This window comes from Periplaneta americana, chromosome 17 (assembly GCF_040183065.1).
Source record: "Periplaneta americana isolate PAMFEO1 chromosome 17, P.americana_PAMFEO1_priV1, whole genome shotgun sequence".
Lineage (NCBI taxonomy): Eukaryota > Metazoa > Arthropoda > Insecta > Blattodea > Blattidae > Periplaneta > Periplaneta americana.
In genome coordinates this window covers 92,003,359-92,030,602 of record NC_091133.1, presented here as the reverse complement: position 1 = coordinate 92,030,602, position 27,244 = coordinate 92,003,359, and the positions used below count along the sequence as shown (strand labels likewise).

The window sequence follows — 27,244 nt, the reverse complement described above, 5'->3', positions numbered from 1 at the left end:
GTCGATTTTAAACTCATTTTAAGATTGGTATTCACCAGTTCGTTAGTTTGAGTTCTGACTTTATTGTGAAACGTTCGTTTAACGTTTTGTGCATTTGACATTTCAAATATTTTAAATAATAATAATAATAATAATAATAATAATAATAATAATAATAATAATAATAATAATAATAATAATAATAAGATTAATATTAATTCTGAGTATAAGATGCAAATTTCAAAATAAAAACATTTTATGAATTCTATGATTTAACACATTCTAAGAAATTAAAATACTGTAGTTCCTTCAAATACCTATAGTTTTTTCTTTCTTTTCGGTCAGTTATTCGTTAATTTTTTTTCGTTCAGACGTTCGTCTGTTGTTTTTTCATTCAGTCGTTCGTCTGTTTTTTTTATAAATTGTACGTCTATTGATTTTTTTCATACAGTCTGTTGTTTATTTTCGCTTAGTCTTTTGTTCGTTTTTCGTTCAGTCGTTCTGTTATTCTTTTTTAGTTCAATCGATTGTCTCTTGTTTTTTTTTTCGTTCAGTCGTTCGTCTGTTATTTTTTCGTTAGTTGTTCGTCTGGCATTTTTGTTCACTCGTTCGTCTGTTTTTTTTTTTTTGTTCAGCCGCTCGTGTGTTCTTTTGTTCAATCGTTCGTCTATTGTATTTTCCTTCAGTCGTTATCTGATCGTTCTTTGATTCGTTTGTTTCCTGGTTGATTTGTCAATAGATCGGTGATTCATTGATTCAGATAGATTGTTTCTGCTTTTATTTCTTCTTTCTTTCTTTCTTTCTTTCTTTCTTTCTTTCTTTCTTTCTCTGGATATTTTAGTCTCTTTCTTTTCCTCTCCCTAACGTTTGAACCAATTGTTCTTTTATTTATTTGTTTGCTTGTTTCTTTATTTCTTAATTGATTCTTTTTCACGTGTCTTTTAAAAATCAAGGTATTTCGTTTTATGAAACGAACTCTTAACATAATTTCATTCAGTTAATGTAATAAGAATACTGTTCTTGAGCTACTTATTTATAATGAGGTAAATTATGGATGCTTGTTACAGGAACGCCGATCAACAGATTGCCAATAATGGCCAAGTCAGTACTCGACCTATACGAGCTGTACAATCTAGTCATCGCACGGGGAGGTCTTGTTGACGTCATCAACAAGAAGCTGTGGCAGGAAATCATCAAAGGACTTCATCTACCTTCGTCCATCACTTCAGCTGCCTTCACTCTGAGGACACAGTGAGTATAGTTTTTATAACATCGCTTTTCCATGGAGAGTTATTTTTTCCGCGTAGTCAACGAGCAAAAACTGAGATAAGATCTCGATGTAATGTTATTAAGGACAAAGCATCATTTAGTAATTTTTATTTTTTTTAGTTTTCAGTTGTGCAGAATATTTTTTTGCACAAAACTCAGCTAAATGGCTGGATACCTATTTCAAGAAGCTTTGCGATAATTCCCTCATTGATAAGGCGATATATATCGATGTGTGGATCTCGACAAAAATATGTAATAGGCTTTCTTGTACAGTAAAGTCTATTGCTTTGTCACTTTCTAGTTTTTTTCTTTTTTTGCTTTTCTAGTCACTCGATTATTTATACACTGTTCAACAAAAAACTGCTTTATACATTCCCAAAGCTTATAGTTATAGCATCTAAGTGAGATGAAGGTAATAAACAGAGAGATAGATAGATAGATAGATAGATAGATAGATAGATAGATAGATAGATAGATAGATAGATAGATAGATAGATAGATAGATAGATAGATAGATAGATAGATAGATAGATAGATAGATAGATAGATAGATAGATAGATAGATAGATAGATAGATAGATAGATAGATAGATAGATAGATAGATAGATAGATAGATAGATAGATAGATAGATAGATAGATAGATAGATAGATAGATAGATAGATAGATAGGTAGGTAGGTAGGTAGATAGGTAGGTAGGTAGGTAGGTAGGTAGGTAGGTAGGTAGGTAGGCAGGCAGGCAGGCAGGCAGGCAGGCAGATAGACGAAAAAAATGGTTTATTTAACGACGCTCGCAACTGCAGAGGTTATATCAGCGTCGCCAGTGTGCCGAAATTTTGCCCCACAGGAGTTTTTTTACATGCCAGTAAATCTACTGACATGAGCCTGTCGCATTTAAACACACTTAAATAAATAAATAAATAGGCCTATATAAATAAATAAATAAATAAATAAATAAATTTAGATAATTTAACTCACACAAGTATTTGTGTGCACTCATAATTGAGTTCTGGCGTCTTGTCAGCTCATTTGAGTCGTGTGGATATAAAGGAAAAATTGTGACGGTGTCGTGTATAGTTCCTGGGGTAGCTCAGTCGGAAGAGCGTTCGCGCGCTAAGCGAAGGGTCCCGGGATCGATACCCGGCCCCGGAACTATTTTTCCTTGAAATTATTCACACTTAAATGCCATTGAACTCGGCCGGGATCGAACCCGCAACCTCGAGCATAGAAGGCTAGCGCTATACCAATTATGCTACCGAGGGCGACTGAAGGTGATAAAGCTAACGAGATGAGTCCAGGGTCCAGCGCCGAAAGTTACCTAGCATTTGCTCGTAATGGGTGGAAAAACCTCAACCAGATAACTTGTTCCAATCAGGATTTGAACTCGGGCCCGCTAGTTACACGGTCAGGCAGGCTAACCGTTACTCCACAGCGATGGACAACAAACATAATAAAACTTAATATCTTCCGTTGTTTTGATACACGACATCCCTGAATTACATTCCCTTCCACTTACGTCGATTCTTCAATGTAAAGCAAGAGTGTAATTTGATAACTTGCACACTCTTGTCCATGCTGTGTGTCTGCAGTACAAACAATGTGCACAACTGAATGTATACTTCAAAGCAGTTTCATGCAGTATAAATGTCAGAAAACGAATATATTACCTTTTTGTAAAAGTAGCTCGGTCGTAATTGTGGAATGTTACATGAATTACAACGGACATAGTTTGCTTTATGTAATCATTCGGACGGTTACAACGTGTTTTTTTTTCAAAGGTTGGCAAAACTCTGCAATTGTGTGGTTCTTTGTTAACTTTGTTGATTTCTCTTTGTGGCTTTCAGATTGATGTACAGCTTTCGGGTATCTACAATACTTCAAAGAGAAAATGATTCTTTTATCTTAGTGAACACTGTTTTAAGAATAATTGATTATTTGGTTATTAATTCAGTGCAGTGGTCTGACAAATACTCTTTCTGATTTAGATATTGGCTCCAAAACAAGGGTCCTTCTCCGAGCATTGTCTTCTTGAGACGTATTTCTTTACAGGAATTGTTGGTGGTAACATTTTTCGAGAAATGTAATAAGTAGGGACTATATTGGTTTATTTCTGCAACAGTAGGCTACAGTGGATGATAAAGGTGATAATGATTAGGGGGTGGAGGAGGACGAGGAGTAGACTAAGAATAGAATTATGAGGAGGAGAAGGAGGAGAAGGGGGATGGTAGGGGGATCTGTAGCGCGGGAGATCTTAGGACATGCACACAATTCTATTCCGGGTAATACAATTGGCCCACTCAAGCGGCCTACATGCAACGGCAGTCTCCAGCCCGTACCCCTCCCCTCAAGGGGGGCTAAGGCTGTGTGATGTATCTTGTCTCACTGTGAAAAGAGAGAGAAAGGAGATATGTCTTATTCCGTATGTGTTGTTATGGCGATGGAGGAGTAGAGCGGTGCCGTCCATCCATCCAGTGGCGGAAGGGACTAGTTGATACATTCTGTAGCGCAAAATAAAATAAAAAAATATATATCTCTTCGTACTGTGTAGTTCCGTCACTGGGCTTGTCTTTCAAGAAACTGAGTTCCGGCAGCCTGTACAATAACAAGATTTTGAAAGGAATCCTGAACATTTACAACCCTCCTATAGGTAATCTCCACCCTCATTTAAAGGGACTTGGTTTTATTGCTACTGAGACAAGATAAACCTTACCAGGTATAATAGAGAGATGGCACTAATTTTAGAAATATTTCCAGATTCCATCTTGCTCTTGCATATCCCATTTTCCTGATTCTTTAATTGTTAATGCTAATTGTACAATTTTTCTTATACGAGGTAAGAGTAATGGAACGGAGAAAAATTCTCTCCGGCGCCGGGATTTGAACCCGGGTTTTCAGCTCTACGTGCTGATGCTTTATCCATCTAAGCCACACCGGATACCACCCCGGCGTCGGACAGAATCGTCTCAGATTAAGCTCCAACTCTTGGGTTCCCTCTAGTGGCCGCCCTCTGCACTACGTCATAGATGTCTATGAACGTAGGACCGAAGTCCACACATGTGCTGAGGTGCACTCGTTATGAGTGATTAGTTGGCCGGGATCCGACGGAATAAGCGCCGTCTTAAATCACGAAGTGATTTACGCATATCATATATATTATTTTAATGTACCGAAGTACATGTGATATTTCCATGCAGATATTCTGCGTCATCATACGATGTAAGAGTAATGGAACGGAGAAAAATTCTCTCCGGCGCCGGAATTTGAACCCGGGTTTTCAGCTCTACGTGCTGATGCTTTATCCATTCTAAGCCACACCGGATAAAGCATCAGCACGTAGAGCTGAAAACCCGGGTTCAAATCCCGGCGCCGGAGAGAATTTTTCTCCGTTCCATTTCTCTTACATTTTATGATGACGCAGAATATCTGCATGGAAATATCATATGTACTTCGATACATTAAAATAATATATATATATATATATAAATATTTTTTTTCTTATGTTGTTTCAAAATTCAGTGTACAATTTATTATTTTTTTTTTTCAAATTGTTGATCCAGAAATATTTGTATTCATTTTTACACAAACTCTTCTTGTACATCATCCTATTCATCGAAAACATTATTAAATAATCACATTTTGAGAAGTAATCCAACACTCACTGTCGTATGAAATTTCTGTCAGTAGCCTATTTTCCTTGATTTTTTTTCTGGTGATTTAGTGTGTGGGATCGTTCCAGCTGCACCAAAATTAACCAAATCCAATTAAGGTTTAGGAGTACAAAGCGAAATTTCTCTTTAATCTCGTACAGTTTTTAGTTTTGTTTTGCTTTCGCAAGGAAACAAAAGAAGTTGAGCAGAATTGTTTTCTTTCTTCCAAAAGGCTGGCTTTAATAGCACGAGAGAAGTTCATAATAATTCGGATATAAAATAAATGCTCGTTAAAATGTCGAATGTTGCCAGGGCCCCGGCCTCGTCCTCGGTTCGCCTTTCGTTTAATACTAAAGCGAATGCTGCAGCGGGAGAAACTAGCTATAAAATAAATGGATCTACAGTCGATTTATGAAGCGCATGATTAAAATTTTACCAACACATCGTTTCTCTAAAAATGTACCCTGTGGCAAACCTCCAAACGCTTATCTGATTCATACTCATAGTTAGCAAAATAAAACTTTTTATTGCTTGTTCTGCGAGTTGGTTTCTTCATCATTATTCTCTTCTCCGTCTCTTTCTTCTATTGTGGAGTTATTTCAGAACAGTGCTGTTCGCAATGGAAACAAAAAGACTTCTCCAGATATTTTTCGTTAATAGTCACTAAAAACTTCAATGATTGGGAACCCTTCAAAGCCTCGAGTTTTATAACCAGAATGATGTTGTGGTACATTCTACAATTCATTAATGTTTCCTGGGTTCACAATGCGTCAACAGCGGATATATCGAGTACAAAAAAGTTCTACCAGATTACTTCCATGCAACATTAAACTTGCGAGAATAGTAACTTTCAGTTAATTTAGAGTGAGCAACATTCACGTCAACCGGAAATTATCTTCATGTAAAACTTTTATTGTTCCTTACAGATGCATAAATTTTGGTTTTCTTTGTAATTTTGGCTCATTGACGCCGGTCAGTGAACTGCTTTTTTCTTTGTCTTGCTTGTAGGGTTGGCTTATTGAAGGCGTAGCTTTGTGTCAAAATGTGATTTGCTCTCTTTTTATTTAAGGGGAGGGGACCACCTTTTGCTAGTATAATTTGTCTATATTACAACGTTTTCTTCTGTCGTAAACTATAGATCCTTTCGAAATAACCATATTTGGCATGCTTGATCCTAGCATTACAAGATATTGTTTGTGACGTGGGTTACGAAATTACCAAATTAAATATAGGCCTAAATGTAGGAGAAACTCCGCTAATTCCGCAGTACGGGTAATTCCGCAGTAGCATATATATGATTTTACTGCGGCTTTACAATAGCGTGAACGGAAGTTTTGAGAGGCTGTCAACAGGAAGCATGTCCTCTGCAGTGCTGTAGAAAAAAAAATCAAGGATATTGGTCAACACCTCTGTCGGCAATACAGTGAAACATCGAAAGTTGGCGTTTTTCGTTTTGCTACATAGCTGTGAAGAAAGTGAGCGTTGTTACATATAAATTGTTCCTTTTATGTTACTTTCATAATGTATTTCATAATTATTTACTACTGCGGAATTAGCCAAGTCCTATTGCGGATTTAACCGTACTGTTGCGGAATTACCCGAGTTCTTTTTCATCTGTAATGCATGTACAGCTAAATATATTTGCATTTTAATATGTCTCTTTATCTCATTTGGTAATGAAAGGTTTCGCCCATGTCTACATACCTTGATAATATTTTTCAATAAACATTTTGATAAAAATATGATATATTTACGTCTTAATATTGCGGAATTAGCCGAATCTCCCCTATTACTTCTAGTGTAACAAAAATTTGGCCTATATTATTATATAAATGTATTAGGCCTATCATTGAACAATTACCTTGTTTTTAAAGATTTTCAATACGTTCAATTAAATTTTATCATTAAAATGTTTACATTACTGTAAAAAATGCACATCAGCTTTTCCTTTCAGTGATTCTACATCATTTTTTAGCAAAATGCTCCAGTGCACACGACTTTATTATCGAATGTTCTTTTACATAATTTAAGTCCACAATTTTCACGTCTGACATTGATTTTGGTGACATTCTGAACAGCTTTCTTGTTGGCAGCTAGAAATTGATTCACCTTCATCAACCATTCCTGTATTATCTTTCTCAATGCCACTTTCTTTCTCTAACTCCGCCGGCAAATCAGTTTTCAGTAGCACTATAATAACAAGTTCGCAGCAAACATTAGCCCTAAGCATACTTCTATCCACAAAACAATCTTAGCCACCGGCGGTTAAGGCGCTTGCCTGCCGGTCTGAAGTTGCGTTCGGGCGCGGGTTCGATCCCAGCTTGAGTTTTTTTCCGAGGTTTTCCCCAAACGTAATGTGAATGCAAGGTAATCTAAGGCGAATCCTCGGCCTCATCTCGCCGAATATCATCTCGTTATCACCAGTCTCATCGATGCTAAATAACCTAGTAGTTGACCAGCGTCGTTGAATAACCAACTAAAATAAAACAAAACAACTGATATTGATGTTCTGTATCCCTGAATACAACTAGATTTGAATAAACATCAATAAAGAAACTACAAATTTCCTAACTCAAGCTTCCACAAAAAATCTGTTTCACTTCTTCATTTTACCAATCAACGACTTCAACAGTTACAACAGTGGATAAAAATCACAGACTTCAAACTTGAAAATCTCTAAAAATCATATGCAGCCTCTTAACATAAGCTACAAAATGTAAGTTTCAAAATGAGCTTTGGTTCATTGCTCTGCAATAAAGGGTTCGCGAGTTCTGAGCATTGAAATTAACTGAATAACGCTAAAACTGTTAGGCGTTTGATAGTGAAATTTTGCAGATATGAAGAGTCCACTGCAAGAATGATGGATGTCATTTGGAATACATTTTGCAGGAAAAGCAATTGAAAGTTTGAAATGCTTAGCGCTCAAAGCTTAGCTGTGATTTTCCGATCATTACTGGACAATGACTATCAGTGTTAATGCCATATAACTATGTATGTACATTCTATATGTCTTAAGCTATGCATTGACAGTCTTGGTTCATTTTCGACAAGATAGTGACATCCATCATTCTTGCAGTGGATTCTTCATATACTTTCCTCGGTATCTTTTATGAATAGGAAAAAAAAAATCAGGGTATGGAATTAAAAATGTCAAGGTTTATGCTCTTCGATTTCATATGGAATAACTAGCATTTTTATGTAAGTAGGTCTCGCACTTGTTATTTCGTGTAAATGCAGTCACCGACAACAATCTGGAATAAACCTATGGCGTAATAGCGTAGCGTTATTAAGATCCAATGAAGGTGAGAAAATGTAAAAATTCTATTAGTCACAGGTCACAAGTTGTTGCCAATAACCTCGACTAAATGCGTGACACTTATCTCTGAGTAGCCTGAATCTGCCCTTGGGATTCAGTATCACTGTAATATAGAGCATTAACATATCAGGTTGACATCCACGTGATTGTGGCCGTTCTAGAAAGTTCAAATGCGCATTCGCTCACAAGTTAAAGGATGGATATCTCCACTTTCCGGGCTCTCTAAATTAAGACTAGTCCACAATAAACCGGAAAGCAGAGAACGTGAACATGAAGATTTTTTATTCACAATAAACCGAGAACGGAAACTACTATGCATATCGATAAGGATATGTAAAGTCGACATTACGCATTCTGATGTTATTTGTGTGTAACCTAATTGACCAATGGCGTTTTCTCATGAGTACAAGCCAGCTAACATGAAAGAGGCTAACCAACTTCAAAATTTATGGCACAGAATATTTCAGATTCAATTCAGGTGATAGTCTGACCACATATACACTTAGCATATATTGTGTTTCTACTGAATTTACAAACAATGGATGAAGACGAAATTATATCACGGCCTACGTGCTATAAAAAAAACGACATAGCTTTTTGATGACAACATAATGAGTCTAGTAGGCTGTGATCGGAAACGAGAATGGCAAAGTTAAAACTTGGCCAACCTTCACGTTCCCGTTCCCGGATTTCGGTAAGCTTCTCGTTAATTGGGAATGCTCACATTTAAATACAGTTAATTTAACAATATTTCCGTTTTCGTTCTCGTAGTGAACCAATCTTTAGCAGACGATTTCTCGAACTGAAAGAGCTATCTTATGTTCGAACAACGCAAAGATATCAGTTCTTCATTCGATAGCGTTATATTATTGATATCTCACGTTCGAGAAACCGGGTATAAGTATGTGAATTGCCGGAGATGTATCACAGTAAGCTACCACAAGACAAGTACTACATATCTAGGAAGGTCTACTATTCTTAATTTCTTTGAATCCTATAGGTCTACTGTAAAATCCGTTATACATTTCAGTTATTTGAAATATATAGACCTACTAGTAATTAAAACCTTGCTCTCAACCTTCATAATGTCGAACTAGACTCTTTAATGGAAAATATACCCGTCTCCCTATATGGACACTATGGAAAAAACATTAATTAACAAGTTTTAACATTAATGACTAACAGTAAAATACTGAATGAATCTTTCATAGCTTCGCAAGAAGCACCAGAAACTGAAAGCTATTAATTTATTTTCTGACTAGGCTATATAGTGAGATGAAAATGTGAGCAAGTTTCTGACAGCAACTGCAAGTAAGTAGCGGGATTATTAATAAAGAGATAGATGGTGTTTTAAAGAGCGATAGCCATGCAAATTAAAGTGACATTGTCTGCGTCTTGTTTAAAAGACGATTAATTTCTCGGCATACGTTCAGTAAGCCTATACCGAGAAACGAATTGTTACGATAATCTTAATCAAACAGACTATTCCTTGCAACTATTTAGTATTTATATGCTTGTTTATATTTTATATCATGTTATCCTATGTGATTCAAACAGCAACTATTCTGAGCATAATAGCAGAGGACCCGAGTTCGATATTCGGCAGGTAGGCGGAAATGTATAACTCTTGTTACTATTATTATATTTACTACTGAAATATGTCTTTCTTCTATAGGAACGGGTTGATTTCCCTTTGTTTCATTATTGTCTCATTTTATATTAAATGATGATCTTGCGTTATGATGACCAGACCTAAAAAGACGTAGAAACTACATGTCTGTAAGGATGAAACCACAGACCTATAATGAAATAGAAACCAGAGATTTGTAATGAAGTACTCGCAGAAACCACAGACCTGTAATGAAGTAGAAGTCACAGACCTATAATTAAGTAGAAGTCACAGACCTATAATTAAGTAGAAGCCACAGATCTATAATGAAGTAGAAGCCACAGATCTAAAATGAAGTAGAAGCCACAGAACTATAATGAAGTAGAAGCCACAGGTCTATAATGAAGTAGAAGCCATAAACCTATAATTAAGCAGAAGCCACAACTCTATACTGAAGTAGAAGCCACATATCTATACTGATGTAGAAACCACAGATCTGTAATTAAGTAGAAGCCACATATCTATAATGAAGTAGAAGCCAGAGATCTATAATGAAGTAGAAGCCACAGATCTATAATGAAGTAGAAGCCACATATCTATAATGAAGTAGGAGCCACAGACCTATAAGTTAATTAAGCAGAAGCCATAGATCTATAATGAATTAGAAGCCACAGATCTATAATTAAGTAGAAGCCACAGATCTATAATGGAGTAGAAGCCACAGACCTATAATTAAGCAGAAGCCACAGATCTATAATGAAGTAGAAACCACAGATCTATAATGAAGTAGAAGCCACAGACCTATAAGTTAATTAAGCAGAAGCCATAGATCTATAATGAAGTAGAAGCCACAGACCTATAAGTTAATTAAGCAGAAGCCATAGATCTATAATGAAGTAGAAGCCACAGATCTATAATTATGTAGAAGCCACAGGTCTGTAATGAAGTAGAAGCCACAGACCTATAAGTTAATTAAGCAGAAGCCATAGATCTATAATGAAGTAGACAGTGGCGTATACTGGTTAAAGGGTTTGGGCTACCGCTGACCCTATTATTACACAAAATATATCTAACAATTACTTCAATTTTAATTACTATGGTAAATCTAATAATACAAAATTATTACATTATGTTATATTATAAACTTTTTCTTTTGTAATTTCCTTGGGCTACCGCCGGTAGCCCCGGTAGCCCGCAAAATATGCCCCTGGAAGTAGAAGCCACAGATCTATAATTAAGTAGAAGCCTCAGATCTAAAATTAAGTAGAAGACACAGACTTATAATTAAGCAGAAGCCACAACCATACAATTTAGAGGTCACTGGGTTATAATGAAGTAGAAGTCGCTAGTTTATATAATGAAGTAGAAATTACAAGCTTGAAATGAAGTAGCCTGACTATGCTACAGTGAGTTATAAGGCACTTTATAATGAATTCTTAGTCCTATAATAAAATAGAAATCACAAGCTTGTAATGAAGTCACTGGCCTATAACGAAGTAGATGTCACATAAGCCTACCTGTAATGAAGTGGAAACCACAATCTTATAAAGAAAAAACATAGGCATAACAATGAAGTCACATGTCTCTAAATAAGTAGAAACCACAAGATTACATATATTTCAGAAGTCATAAGTGTACAGTGATGTAGAAGTTACAGACTTATAATGAAGTATAAGTCGCGATCTCATAACGAAGTAGAAGTCACAGGCCTGTAATGAAGCGGAAACCACAGGTTTATCTTGGAAAAAGTTACAGGCTTATAATGAAGAAGCCACATGTTTATAAGTAAATATAAAATCACAAGTTTGTAAAGGAAAAGTCATAGCTGTACAATGGAGTAATAATAATAGTAGTGGTGGTGGTGGTGGTGGTGGTGGTGGTGGTGGTGGTAGTAGTAGTTTATTGCCAGGACAAAGATACATATTACTTTTTATATAAAAACACTCTAGCATCCCCAGAGAGAGTAAGTTACATACTCGTGCTCAGGGGGCATTCCACATACTTATAATAAAGTCGCAAGTCTATACTGAAGTAGAAATCCAAGTTTATAATAAACAAGGCAACTCGTAACTATAAATGAAGTATAAACGGTTTATACCACAGGCTGATAATGAAATTACAGAGCTATGTTGAAGTAGAAACCACAAGCCTGTAATGGAGAAATCATAGCCGTACAATCAAATATAAGCTAAAGGTTTGTAATGAAGTAGGAATCACAGGCAGAAGCCTATAAAAAAGCAGAAGTTTAGTCTTATAATGAAGTAAAAGCTACAAGCTTATAATGAGGAAGTCACATGTCTATAAATACGTAAAAACTTCAAGTTTATAATGAAGAATAATAACTACACAACGAAGTAGAAAACTTAGGACTCTTATGAAGTAACTTCATTATGTAGACATCACAAGTTTATAATGAAGTCACTGAGCTATGAGAAATTAGAAGCCACAGATCTATAAGGACGTAGAAGCCACGAGTATATAATGAAGGATAAACTACAAGCTTGTAATGAAGTAGAGGCCACAATCTTGTATTGAAGTCACGGATTTATAATGAAGTAGGTGCCACGGAAGTTGCAGGCCTATACTGAAGTAGAAGAAATGATGGGCCTATGATGGAGGAGTCACGGTTCTGTAATGAATGAGAAGTTACAGACCTCTAATAAGATGGAAGAAGAACTCAGCGTTTTATGATCTATTTAGCAATTTATTTTATAATTAAATTCAAGTACTAAGACGCGTTTATTTTGAGAGATTAGGCGGAGATGAACGCCGCAGATTATCATGCGTGGATCTTGTTGAGATTGGCCCTGTCCCAAACTTCCTCTGTTGAGCTCACCTGCCTCGACGCGAGCCAAACTTGATGAATTAATCAGCTTGAAATAAGAAAGACTTGACATTAAAAACAGGGCAGGATGATTGATGGCAGATTCAGCTATCACTTCCTTACTCACAAAAGGGGGGGGATGGGGGGCGATGTTTTTTATACGAAATACTTTTCATTCGGTTGTTAGGTGTGTGATGATTATGTCACTGGCTAACAGAAATAACTCCCCGGTGGTACCCGAATCTCGAGCCCCGTGCGACGTCAAAGGAAATCAAGGAGAGACAACTTGACACATGGAGATGGCATCAGACAGGATGATTTAACTCTTATGAAGGTATGTGTCTGTAATGAAATAAAAAACACTCCGCCGAGAGTTCGCACCTCATTTAGAATGAAACGTTAGCCATCACGACGGGCAGCACAGCATTCGCAACACTTTTATCATCATCTGGGATGAAACAGCCGTACATAGTTTATGCCAACTCGAACCGAATACTTCTACAGGGTGCTTGGAAGCTTCAATGTAAAATATATATATATATATATATATATATATAATTTTATTTTAATGTACCGAAGTACATATGATATTTCCATGCAGATATTCTGCGTCATCATACGATGAAAGAGTAATGGAACGGAGAAAAATTCTCTCCGGCGCCGGGATTTGAACCCGGGTTTTCAGCTCTACGTGCTGATGCTTTATCCACTAAGCCACACCGGATACAACTCCGACGCCGGTCAGAATCGTCTCAGATTAAGCTCCAACTCTTGGGTTCCCTCTAGTGGCCACCCTCTGCACTACGTCATAGATGTCTATGAACGCAGGACCGAAGTCCATACATGTGCTGAGGTGCACTCGATATGAGTGACTAGTTGGCCGGGATCCGACGGAATAAGCGCCGTCTTAAATCACAAAGTGATTTACGCATATCATATATATATTCCGTCGGATCCCGGCCAACTAGTCACTCATATCGAGTGCACCTCAGCACATGTGTGGACTTCGGTCCTGCGTTCATAGACATCTATGACGTAGTGCAGAGGGTGGCCACTAGAGGGAACCCAAGAGTTGGAGCTTAATCTTAGACGATTCTGACCGGCGTCGGAGTTGTATCCGGTGTGGCTTAGTGGATAAAGCATCAGCACGTAGAGCTGAAAACCCGGGTTCAAATCCCGACGCCGGAGAGAATTTTTCTCCGTTCCATTACTCTTTCATCGTTCAATGTAAAAGCGAAAAAGCGATAAAAACTTCACATCATTATCCATACTTTCAAGATATGGAGTCTTAACGTTACCCGGAGGTCATGGCCAGTAGTTTGAATCCCGTCTGGAACATGGATATTTGTTCTTTCGTTATAATGTTCTGTGCTGTGGTGAAGGATAGGCAAAATAGTCATCGCACGACCGCGAAAAGGACAGCGACACAGACAAAAAGACCACAATAAGGACCATGACAAGGTGAACAAAGATCACGGCAGGGACCAAGATAGGAACCGCGACATGGATTATGGTGCTTATCATGGTCCATATCGTGATCCTTATCGTCCTTGTTGTGATACTCGTCGTTGACATTTTCGTGGTCCTTACCGTCATTGTTATGGTCCTTATTGTGGTCTTGGTTCTTTTCGTGTTCCATATCGTGATCTTATCGTGGTCCTTGTTGCCTTTGTCATGGCCCGTTGTAGTCGTGGTTCTTGTTGTAATTCTTATCGTGGTCCATATTGTGGTCCTTATTGTGATCCTTGTCGCGATGCTTGTGTTGGTCTATGTCGTGATTCTTATCGTGTTCCTTATCGTTCTTGTCTTTGTCCTTACAGTAGTCCTTGTCTTTATCATGGTCCTACATTTGTCATTTGAAAATAATCCCCTTTGACAAGTGACTTGTGTCACACGATACTTCATAAAAGACAAAAGATAAAAGAGCATGCACATAAACGGAGATCTATACCACAAATGCATATCTCGCTCTCTCTCTCTCTCTTTTGAAAGGGCGCCAGTCAATTAACTTAAATTGTAGGAAAACAACAAAAAATTATATCATGTTTTAAAAAAAACAATTGCTGTATTTTTTCTCTCTTTCTTAACAATGCAGTGTTATTTTAACAACAATTTGTAATATATTAATGATTTATTTTTTACGTGTTTTCTTCCTAATTTTCAAATTATTGACTGATGCCGATTCAAAAGAAATAAATTCAAATAAACAACTGATAACATTTTGTACTGGTGTATACTTTGGTGTAGAATTGTAGGGAATTTGGTGAAAATACTCATGCGCAGCCAGACGTCTTACTGCATGGCTACGACTATACGCTGCGCGAAGGGCATGTATTTGGGTTCGAGTCCCGCTTTAGACATATCTGTTTCTGTGTTGTAAATGTAATGTCTTGTATTGTCTTTGGCGGAGGTTCGTAGTTTTGGTGACCCACATCACGAGAGACCCGCCACCGTCTGTGAATGTCCAATGTTAGGTTAAAAGAAAATAGTGATGATTAGTTCTATGCCTTACGATAGAAAGAGATCAACTCAGAAAGAAAGAAAGAAAGAAAGAAAGAAAGAAAGAAAGAAAATTATTCCTCAGGCCTGTAAAATGGGTTTAGGGAAATGAAGAAATATTTGAGAGGTTGAGAGAACAACGAAAAATTGAGAGAGAATATCTTAGATTGCAGAAGAAATTAAAGATGTACTGGAAAATCTGTAGGGCTATAATGTTATGCTTACGATGCCTTTACTACAAGTATTGATATTGAACATACAAAGTTCTGCGAACTCCAACAGGTACTAAATTTTCTGTACTCATTTCCGATACTTTCTCCCAAGTCAGAGCAAATATAAAATGACTGCGGGAAAGCTCATTTGAAAGAGCTACAAATAGAGGCGTGTCTTCACACCTTCCGACAAAAATTCCTGTACATTTGCAACGCCGCCCGTCTCAGTAGGAAGATGCGCGACACTTTCATATCTGTGTCAACGGCTCAGTGATTGTTTATTTACGTAACACTGGCGCGAGATATAAAAAGAAATGTCCGCCCATCATCATTACGACTCAAGCATTTGTATCACATCCAAATGACAGACACCGGTGCTCCGGAATATTTATAACTCTGGACATAGTCTGAAAACGAGATTTGGTAAAATAACTCGCAAAATCTTTAATAGTATATTATGCAACGAGCCTATAATGGTAGTAATTAAGACGCAAGTATGATTGTTTATGAAACGAGCGCAAGCGAGTTTAATAATTTTCATACGAACGTCTTAATTACCATTATAGTCAAGTTTCATACGACTTTTTATGCTCGACCATATTTCTAACTTGAAATTATTCATAAGTATTCATGTTATTCTTATCTGACTGAGGAGCGGAACTGACCTTGTGCAATACCTCGTAAATTGTGAGATGTGCGCAGACGCGAAAGTATTGATTTTTTCCGAGAAACAAATGTCGACATTGATCTTGACATTGAAAAACGAGATGACAAATTAAATTTATTTGAATATTATTTACAATTAACGATAAATTATTATAGTAACAGAACTGACTTCATTTCAAATATAGGTGATTTATTGATTTATTGTTGTCTTTCGATTGCATATCCGAGAATAATCGATACTTGCGCTTTCATATTGCTACAATGGTATTTTCTGATTGGTGGAACACCTGAACTTTAATGAATAGGTGTACTTTAATGAGATCCATTAAAGGGCTGCTACCAGATGTATAATTACTACATTTCGGCATGGTCGAGCATAAAAATTAATAATCCGTTAATTATCATTGTTAAGTAATAGGTATCAATAACTATAATAATAAATTTTATTTTAGAGTTTTCTACATTGCAGTAGTTTTCCTACAACCCACGAGCAATATTCTGTTTCTCAATAAGTTCCTATCTTCCGTGTCTTCTTCAGTCAACTCTCCATACTTCTTACGTTTTCCAAATCTGTTTTCCTCGTAACTTCCACATTTTTTTCAGATGCATTCTTGAAACTTTCCATGCAAGTGTAGGTCTGCCTATTTCATACTGAAAAATAAACCCTGCCTTTAGTACAGTTTTATCATTTCAAGCTCTTTTTTCTTTATGTAAAAATAATTAAATTTTATAATTCGTGGGAAAAAAAAGGAATATATATATATATGAAGAGTCCACTGCAAGAATGATGGATGTCACTTTCTTGTCGAAAATTAACCAAGACTGTCAATGCATACCTTAAGACATATAGAATGTACATACAGAGTTATATGGCATTAACACTGATAGTCATTGTCCAGTAATGTTCGGAAAATCACAGTTAAGCTTTGAGCGCTAAGCATTTCAAACTTTCAATTGCTTCTCCTGCAAAATGTATTCCAAATGACATCCATCATTTTTGCAGTGGACTCTTCATATATATTTCTTACTTAAGTATTCAACTGATAATGGAGGAAATTAACACATTCATTATGAATAAAAAGGAAAAGAAAGTATTCTAAAATATTAAAAGTTGTACAAGATATCAGTGAAACCAATTTTCCCTGCACAAATTGCACCTCACCTACCAATTGAAAAATATAATTACATTCAACAATGAATACTTTTTTGGATTCTAAAAAATGTTTATTAATCTAAAAGTGTTGTCTAATAACTATACCAAATTCCAGCGTAAAATTAATTCAGGATGTGTAGAAATTAAATTTTGAATTTTATTAAATTTATAATAGCGAAAGGTGTACATGCCTCTTAAAATTTTCCGACTTCTTAAATTTCTCATGCCGTATTACCAGCCTGTTTATGGCTCAGGGTAAGTATTTCAGTATTGAATACAGAAAGTAACAAAGACAATTATTAGATAACTGAAAGCAAGTAATGGTCTCTCGAACCAAATTACAGTAAATCAGCAACTAGCTACTTCTATTCCAGCACACTCTTGTTCAATATTTTTTTGGATGAGATTACCAAGATAATAAGTAAAGCAACGTAACCACAGAATGTTTATAGCTAGATCTTACTGTAAGCTTAAAACTGAGGGCGAGAATTTAAAAAAAAGTGTAAAATAAAGTCTTACAATTAAGAATATTTGTCTTAATTCCAGAAATATTAAACCTCCCAAAATTTTAAGTTGAAAATTTTTTGCAACTTTTTCCACACTTTGTATTTAAATACGCTTTATAAGCTAACTTCTTTCCTGGAGATCAAAATTCATAGCTGAATTTCATCCCATTTTTAACTGCTATATTTTATTTGACTATTACACTTTTACTACATCATATTACTTTTGACCAATAAAACGATACGAAAGGACGTGTTTTGGCTGTTCATTGCACTATTTTATCACTTCACTAGCATTTTTTGTTTTTATCACATCCCTAGCATCTGTTTGTTTTTATCAGTTCCCTAGCTTTTGTTTCTTTGTTTGCCAATATTTCAAAATGCAAATTCTTTACGGTACTATGAAACATGCGATCGTCATTTTTTTCCCGCATAGATAGTCAACTGAAAATGGCGACTCCGTTCAAACGTTTTGCTGAAGCTAACATTAGTGAAATAGAATTTTAGGAAGTCAGTTAGTACTTTTTTTATTGTATTAGAGTTGCTTACTTCCTTTAATCTTTATATAATTTCTTCTAAATTTGTAATAGTCAATTAAATCCCACTCGAGTTTTGATTTTCTCTAGATAAATCAAAACCTCTAGTGAGATTACTGTTGATAAAAAAAAGTGCAGTTCCTTGTTTTGTGCTTAAAAAATCAAAGCTCTTAGTCCGTTTCAGCTACAGGATTGTTGCTTTTATCAAAATCTTTCAATTTTAATGTATATTATGATAGATGTATCAGAAAGTTGATATAGAAAAAAAGACTAGTAGGCAAATAAACAATTTGTAGGGGCGTTCTTGTACGTTTGCAAATTATTATTATTGTTAGTACTATTATTACTATTATTATATTATTATTATTATTATTATTATTATTATTATTATTATTATTATTATTATTATTATTAGAGCACTTGAAAATTGCATTTCCTCTGCCGTTTGCAATCAATGTTATATTTAAATAATCACCAATACTTCACTGCCATACTGCGACAAACTTACTGAAGATAAAAAGTTTTGTCCATATTTAAGTGGCAAAGTCAGCTGATGCAGTTTCACGTTTAAGGTCATAACTCTAAAAGTATTAGAGGTACCTATTTAAATATTTTTTTCGCTAAACTATTGAGGAAAGCCCATTCAATAAAAGGAGGAAAAAACATTTTTATGGCTCCCTTAAAGAAACGTAATTAACGATGATGATGATGATGATGATGATGATGACGACAAAGACAATGACAGTGACGAAGTTGAACACTTAACAAAAACAGTTCCCTATACTATTCAGTTGACCTTCATGATAAATTATGAAAATTGTTGACTTTTTTTCATCATTTTATATAAATTGAAGTTAAATATCGATGGAGAAAACATATTTCGCGTTTGTGAACTTTTTTTTTTTAATTTATTGACTATGCCCCAACGAGTATAACTCATATGTAGGGGCTATACAAGAACACATACATATGTTATTCAATATAATTGAAAAGTCATGAAACTACAGCCTGTGAAAAACAAACAATAACACAAGAATTTATGAAAGAAAGAAAGCAAAATAAGAACAAATAGTAAGATGACATAAAGCTTTGGGCAGAAAGAAGAAAAAGTTTGAAACCATGAAATAAATAAATCAACTGAGAATTAAAATAAATAATCTTCCCAAAAACGTATTTTTAAACAATTCTTAAAACACCGGCAATTTGGTAAAAGTCTAAGTTCTAAAGGAAGTTGATTAAAAGTTGTTGTTAAAAAATGGTTAAGTCCTTTCGTTCCATAAGTTACGGAGCTATGCTGAGAAAAAAAATGTTGTCTTTTTGTCTTGTTAAATAAGTATGTATATCTTTATTAAACTGAAATGTAATATTAATATGTTTTAAATTGTTAATAACTTTGTACATGAAAATAGCAGCACCTAATTTGATAATTGATTCAACTGGTAGAACGAAAGAAAATTGATATAGATATTTAACTGGAGTCAAATAATGAAAACCCAATAAATTTCTTAAAGCTCTATTGTGAATACAACTTGTAAAGGTCTCAAAGCAGTTTTCTTATTACATTCCCCAAATAAATGACATATACATTAAATGAGAATGGATTAAAGCATAATATACATTCAAGAGACAAGATATAGGCAAAGATCTTTTAAGGCTTTTCAAAATACCAGACATTGAAGCAATTTTCTCACAGCCAAAATATGCTTATCCCATGTTAAATGTTCATCAACAATCAAACCTAAAAATTTGACTGATGCAACTTTTTGTATTACAGAATCATTAAACTTTAATTCTTTCGGAATAATATAATAATAAAAATGAAGGTTTAGTAAAAATCGTATACACAGTTTTTTTCAAATTCAAAGAAAGCCTATTTGCGCTTAACCAGTTTTCAAGAGTAATAATGTCTGTCTCAAACTTTTCAAATAGATCTTCAATAGAGTCAGTAATATAAAATACACTAGTGTCATCTGCAAAAAAGAGTTTTTAGTATTACTATGAAATTTTTGCTCATGACCATAATATGTTGTGCTTTTACTTTTGAAATTGATTATTATGTTGTAGATTTTGTTGAAATAAGCGGAGGTTTAGAGGTGATGTATTTAGTAAACCTCGTCCGACTGAAGAATTCAGTTTCGTGAGAAGATATAATTCAACGAGGCAAGCAAGATAGATGAGGTGATGAAGGGTCGAGAAAGCAATGACAGAAATCTAATGCATTACGTGATAAACACAGTATACTACCTTTTAGTGTGTTTTACTCGATTTTTTTACTGCAGTCATTCTAGAATAAAGTGACTTCACATGTTAACACGCTTTCTGCCACGCCTTGCAAAAGTCAAACACTGTCAACTGCACATGTCTGAAGAATTTCTGGTATTCGAAGAGTCAAAAATTTTTGCAAAGGCAAATAATGAACGATCTCCCAAACACTTGAGTAAGAGACTGGTCGTTTAACCATATGCGTTGAGTGAGTTTCATCTGGCATTAAAATTTGCTGACTGTAAGCTAAAACTTCTTCGCGCATACAGGGTGATCTAATTACGTTCTTAACTGGTAATTTCGTATTTAACATCAATTCTCGAGGGCTATTCACAAATTATGAGAAATTGGTAAAGTTATAATGGAGCAATGGTAAAATGAAATTATAAGGGGAAACCTCGACTTACGATGAATTTGAGTTGCAATCGAAGCATCGTAGTTGAATATGAATATGACATAAAAATAAGTAGATAATTTCAGTCGCTGAATAAGTTAATAAAGAAATAACTACAATACTGTAACTTCCTAAATACCAGCAATTGAAGGGTTCAGAGCCATAGTGGGCTAAGCGCCATTTATTAAAAACGGAGAAAGCAAGGGTTAAAGTTAAGTGAATACCATAGTTTAATCAAGATTGATATGTCATTTAGTCTGAATGCGTATACTTTATATTACTTGCTATATGTTTCCATTGAATTATGGTAATAACTTTATTTTAACCTTTGTTTTGTACGGTTTTAGTAAATGGCGCTTGGCCCACTATGGTTCTGAAGCCTTCAATTAAAAGTAAAGGATACAGGCTTTTTCCATGAATAAATGTACACTACTACACACTACAAAAACGTTTTTGACGGTACAGTAAGAGTCTAATGCAGGATAGAATAAATATGTTTCTGTTTTTTTTAATTTTTAGAGGGAGTTTAAACACGGGTCACCTCCCCCTTGCGTACGCCTTGCTAGGTAACTTTCGGCTCTGGACTCGGGACTCATCCATAGCTGGGTTTTCGTGTAAGGCGTGGTGAAATACATTTATGGTCTTGTTTTCTGGGCAACAAAACTGTAGAAAAGTTAAAAAAAATGGCGCACTCGAATCCCATACGGAATTGGTCCAAAAAGTAAACAATGAATTGCATGCAGAGATATTTGAATACACACCTGAATTGCATGCGTGGACAACTCTCATAGAGGAAAGGTCGAATTTCCGAAAGCGGAACAAAATTGATTCCAAGAATACTCTTAGATATATCGATGGCTGAGAACTAAACTGTTCTAAGTCCAACTTTTTATAAGAAAGAAATCTGTGTTTCATTGTGTTCCAGTTCTTGTCTGCATATATGAATTGAACAAAATTACAAATATTCCTCTCCATAAGGTTGCTATGAAGCTATTCCAAATTGTTTCATGAAGCTTTAAATGTCAGAAGCTTAAAATAGCTCTCCTGAAAAAAAAAATAGTAAAATAGACTTGGAACAGTCTGGTTCTGGGCCATCGATATACTGTAAGCACATACAGGGTGGAAGCGAAATAATCTTGCAGATTGAAACAGACGATAGGGTACACTGTAATGAACAGAAAAACTATATTACGTTTTGTGATTAAATGCACGGTTAATTAGAAAATTAAGTTTGAAGTTTTAGCAGTGCGACAACATCTCCGCGAACACACGCTTCTCGTGATACAGATGTAAGAGGTCAACGAACTCGGTAACTCGGTGTGCCTCGCTAGATGAGCTGGCGCTGTGTTGCAACCAACTCGTAGCGTGCAATGGCTTGAATTTAGAGGTTTTTAAAATTAAATTTACTCTAAAACCGTCCACAATAGTGAAATATGCCAGAGGGATAAATTATTCTTTGTTAGCTTTCCTATCTGTACGGACAAAAATCACGATCTTACTTGCACTAGTTACCGATTAAGAGGTTGTTAATCATTTGAGAAAAAATATATATATATATTTTTTTTCGAAAAAAGTATTAACTTTCCACCAATATATTGTTATAGTTTTTTGTTACATACAACACGAGTTATTCGCTCTGAAAATCTGCAAGATTATTTCACTTCCACCCTGTATATGCCAGCTCTCTTCAGCAACGCAACACGACAGGGTGAGTGAAACTACTTGTTAATAGTTTTAAATGATCTACTATTTATTGTAGTAACAGTACCTACTTAAAACTTATGTTTAGATGCATTCAACTGAGAGGAAAAGTAACTATTTATTATTGATGGTTTAAAATTTTACTGTCAAAAGATACTAACTTTATTAATAATACGGGAAGGTGAACGTGTTGAAGGAACAGAAACTCGTTGAAAAGAAATTACAATTAATATTAAAATTATGATCTTACAACATCACTTTAGTTTTTCAAAAAGGTACCTATCAAGGGGTTAGGTACAGCTTACAGCAGTAAAATTTTGGAAATATTCAACATTTTTTTCCTCCATTACTGTATCTTGTACAATAATGAAAATTAGCATGTGTAAAATACCGTCCTTCTACTATATGAAAAAAAAAAAAATATATATATATATATATGTCATGTATGTATATATATATATGTCATATCTACAATACGATGCAAGATCATTTCTCCACCTTTGATAGATTGTCTAATAAGAAATAAATTCATTAAAGAAATGGTCAAATATCAGTATTTTCTTCTAACACAATAACAAAAAATATTTATTAAGGAATGTACAGTAGTTACAAGAGCATTATTTTGTAAGCGTGGGTTTCAGCAATAAAATAAAAGAGAGAGAACTTGAAAAAGTACAAAGTTCATGAGTTATGAGGGAAACGCTTCATCACTGCACAGTGAACTGCCATCAATATGAATTTTAAAAAATATACAGTATACATAATTTCTTTTAAATTGTAAAAATATTTTTTTTATATAGCAGAAGGACAGTGTTTTACACATACCAATTTTCATTATTGTACAAGATACAGTAATGGAGGAAAAAAATGTTGAATATTTCCACAAATGTTACTGCTCTAAGTTGTACCTAACCCTTTAATGTCTGCCCAAAGTTCAACGAAGCAAAATGCATAGGATGCGGCTTTTTTAACCATGCGCCTACCAATCTGAGCTTCTTGGTGAAGCTGTAGCTATCAGTCTTAAGTGTGAAGGAAAACTTTGCATAACTTTAAATTTGTTTTTACCTGTGTATATGATTGCAGGCAATTCGGATGCCTCCTAGAAAATCGAGGCACTCAACTCGGACATTTCTTTTCCTTTCCGCGTGCAATTCAAATGCACCGTAAAAAAAAAGGAGATTTTAATCACTGCATATATAAATCTGGTTGAATTGAAAAACTTAATGGCTGTCCCATATTCAAGCGCTGGGATTCTATCTCACATCCATCTGCTGCGAAGAGGTTTAAACAGAAGATAATGTAACTTCTGCGAAAAATAAATTATAGCATGCATTAAACAACCCTCTCCAAATAAGGGCGAGGAGCAAAGGAGGAAAAATAATTTTGCATTGAAAATATTGTAATGGGATAGACGGCAAATAAACGTGAGTTAGATTCATGCCCCGGTTATAAATCTGCTATGGAAATTATATTTTATATATCTATTACATTCATAATATTAAAGTATACCCACTGCATGTAGGCCAGTGCAGACTCCTAAAAGTTAGTGGTCGACTTGAGCGTAATGGATAGTCAGGAGAAAGGAAAAGCTATTCGATTCGTTTTATATCCCAAATTTATAGGGGACCCATAATAAATCACATGATGGCGACGTTAACTGTCACGGCTATAAATTGGTTCCAACGTGGAATCAAAATGGCTTCTTATAATATCGTGACGGCTGAGTTTTTACGGACCATATGACCGCAGTCTCCGACACCCAGGCTAGACTACTCTGGGAGGGAGGCGTCCATTGGGATGTGCAATGCTGATTTAGTTGACTGGGAAGGACGTGATATGCCATCGTGGGGGATCTCGACGCAATGAAATTCAATACATATATTTTCACAAACGAGTTGCGAGATGTAAAATATATCTGCATGTCTCTTTTAATTAATTTGGTATCTTACGAATTCTTACATTAATATAGTCACTTTAAGCTGAAAAATCGGTATTATTCGTTACTTCATGTAGGTTAGGGTTTCCAGATTTTGAGATGGGAAAATAAGGAACATCTTTCATCCACATTCGGTCCCTTAGAAAAAAAAAACATTGAGTGTAGCCTATAAGAAGAGAATTCATTGATTCATAGTTTTCTGTCCAAAGGCAGGTCTTTAACTACAAACCCAGTATTCTCCAATCTCTCCTTTTTCTGCCTTCCTCTTATTCTTCGCATATGTCGTTTATCATCTCATATTTTCTTCTGCGGAACTTTTCTCCCTTTCACCATTCCTTCCAGTGTATCCTTCAGTAGGCAGTTTCTTCTCACGATGAAAGAGTAATGGAACGGAGAAAAATCTCTCCGGCGCCGGGATTTGAACCCGGGTTTTCAGCTCTACGTGCTGATGCTTATGTATGGACTTCGGTCCTACGTTCATAGACATCTATGACGTAGTGCAGAGGGCGGCCACTAGAGGGAACCCAAGAGTTGGAGCTTAATCTGAGACGATTCTGTCCGACGCAGGGGTGGTATCCGGTGTGGCTTAGTGGATAAAGCATCAGCACGTAGAGCTGAAAACCCGGGTTCAAATCCCTGCGCCGGAGAGAATTTTTCTCCGTTCCATTACTCTTTCATCGTATGATAACGCAGAATATCTGCATGGAAATATCATATGTACTTCGGTACATTAAAATAATATAGTTTCTTCTCAGTCAGTGACCAAACTAATGTATATTACATATTAATTAATACAATATTAATCTTATTATGATTTATGCATTATATATTGTGATATTTATTCTTCTTCTTCTTCCTCGTGTTTTAGGATAAATCCTGTATTTTCCAGCTTTGCTGTCTTAATCCGATGTTGGTGTGCAAGTTTCCTTCCACCGTTTAGGGGTCGTCCCAAAGGTCTTGGGGTGTCCAACTTTCCTTTCATTGCGATTTTCGGGAGTCGGTCTTCCGTCATCCTTAATACATGGTCCCACCATCCTTTTCTTCTACTCTTGATCCATTTTGTCACGTCCTGCACTCCACATTTTTCCCTAATCTCATCATTCGTGTCAGTCATGTAACGTAACGCCAGCAATACTTCGTAATGTGCTCATTTCTGTTGTTGTCATCATTTTTGCAGTTTTTTTTTTTTTGTTTCTCCTCGAGTTTCAGCTGCATATGTTAATACTGGCCTTATACACGTTTTATATATTCTGATCTTGCTTTCTATGTTCATGTATTTATTTTTCCAAATTACATTTCTTAGATATCCTGATATTATGTTTGCTTTAGTATTCTGTTCTCTTACTTCTTCCTCCAAATTTTTATTGCTTGTTATTTTTGTTCCTAAGTAACTGAAACTCATTACTTGTTCTATGGGTTTATCGTATACTGCAAGTTTACATCTGAGTGGCTGCCTTGAGATAGTTTGTGATTTTGTTTTATTTTCTGATATCACCATGTTAAATCTTTCTGCTGTTATTTGAAATTTATATAGCAATCTCTGTAGGTTATCTTCGTTATCTGCTAAAAGGATCACATCATCAGCATAACATATTATTTTAATGTCTTTATTCCCTAATCTGTAGGCCCTAGTTCCTGATTATTTATTGTGTCATATAATTATATTATGAACTTACTCTTTCATTTTATAACTTATATTCCTATATTTAACCTATGCCGTATTTAACAATTTATTTACATAAAATCTTCTTGTAAAATTCACTACAGTTTTCATCATCGTTGAATTATACAAAAAGTTCATTCTTTATAATATAGCAGTATTCTATTCTTTTCATCCTTACATTTTGTAGCCATAACTGAAAACAATCACCGTAAATGGGAAAAGCTTAGCAAGAACTTTATTACAAATACAATATTTTTCGGTGTTTGTGTACCAGTTTAATCTATGAAATACACCCATTTTTTCTGGTACTTCATACTACTACGCCGCCACCAAACACCTCCCACCCCACCCTAACATAACATTCCTCTCCCTCGCAATCTCTTCAGCTCACAACTGTATCAGGGTCACAATAGCGAAATAAAAAAAAAACAGCGTTAATTAGAAGGTTCATTTTACGAGTGTAGTCTGGCATTAATAAAACTAATATGGCACCAGTGGATGAAGTAGCTAGAAAGCGGGTATTGTATTCCCGAGTCGCACGTGTTCAAATTTCCAGACAAAACAATAGCGTTCTTGAAGTAATGGACTGCTGGAGATTTCCTTTCATATCAAAGTCAAGGCGAGACCTTTAACGCCTTCGCAAGTCTGGCCCAGTTTATGGACCACGCCACATTCCACCATATCTTACGTGTTGAACAGGCTGAGGATCGCAAATCAACGAGACGCTGCTATATTTCGATCTGGCCTGAGTTGAAATCTGACAGCGATTTAAGTGTCTAGAGTCGACGGCAATTCGGAAGGCGGCAGTCTGCTAGCGTTTGCGTCGAGAGAGATAGATAGAGCAAGGCAGCGTACAACATTGCCACATCCTACTTCACGCGCACGTGCAATACAAATAGCGCAGAAGAGAATTTAAATTATCAAAAGACAATAATGACCTTAGCCGTTGATTACTGTAAGTACAGCTCTAAACAAACCCTCTTTCCTTCACTAACAGTATTCTTTGCACGGTTCTCAATTCCGGACCACATGCTTCTGCAGTCGTTTTTTGCGCGTTGGCAATGTTGCAGCCAGT

The 27,244-nt window shown here is 35.5% G+C and overlaps 1 protein-coding gene across 3 annotated transcripts in view; it reads left to right on the top strand.

Annotated features, from left to right (window-relative positions):
* Window positions 1-27,244, top strand: part of retn (retained) — a 974,937-nt gene that overhangs the window by 909,289 nt on the left and 38,404 nt on the right. For all 3 annotated transcript variants that reach the window (XM_069816720.1, XM_069816721.1, XM_069816722.1), the window contains exon 5: window positions 1,047-1,230. In XM_069816720.1, coding sequence (XP_069672821.1) covers window positions 1,047-1,230 — 184 coding nt within the window. The remainder of the gene's footprint in view (window positions 1-1,046; window positions 1,231-27,244) is intronic.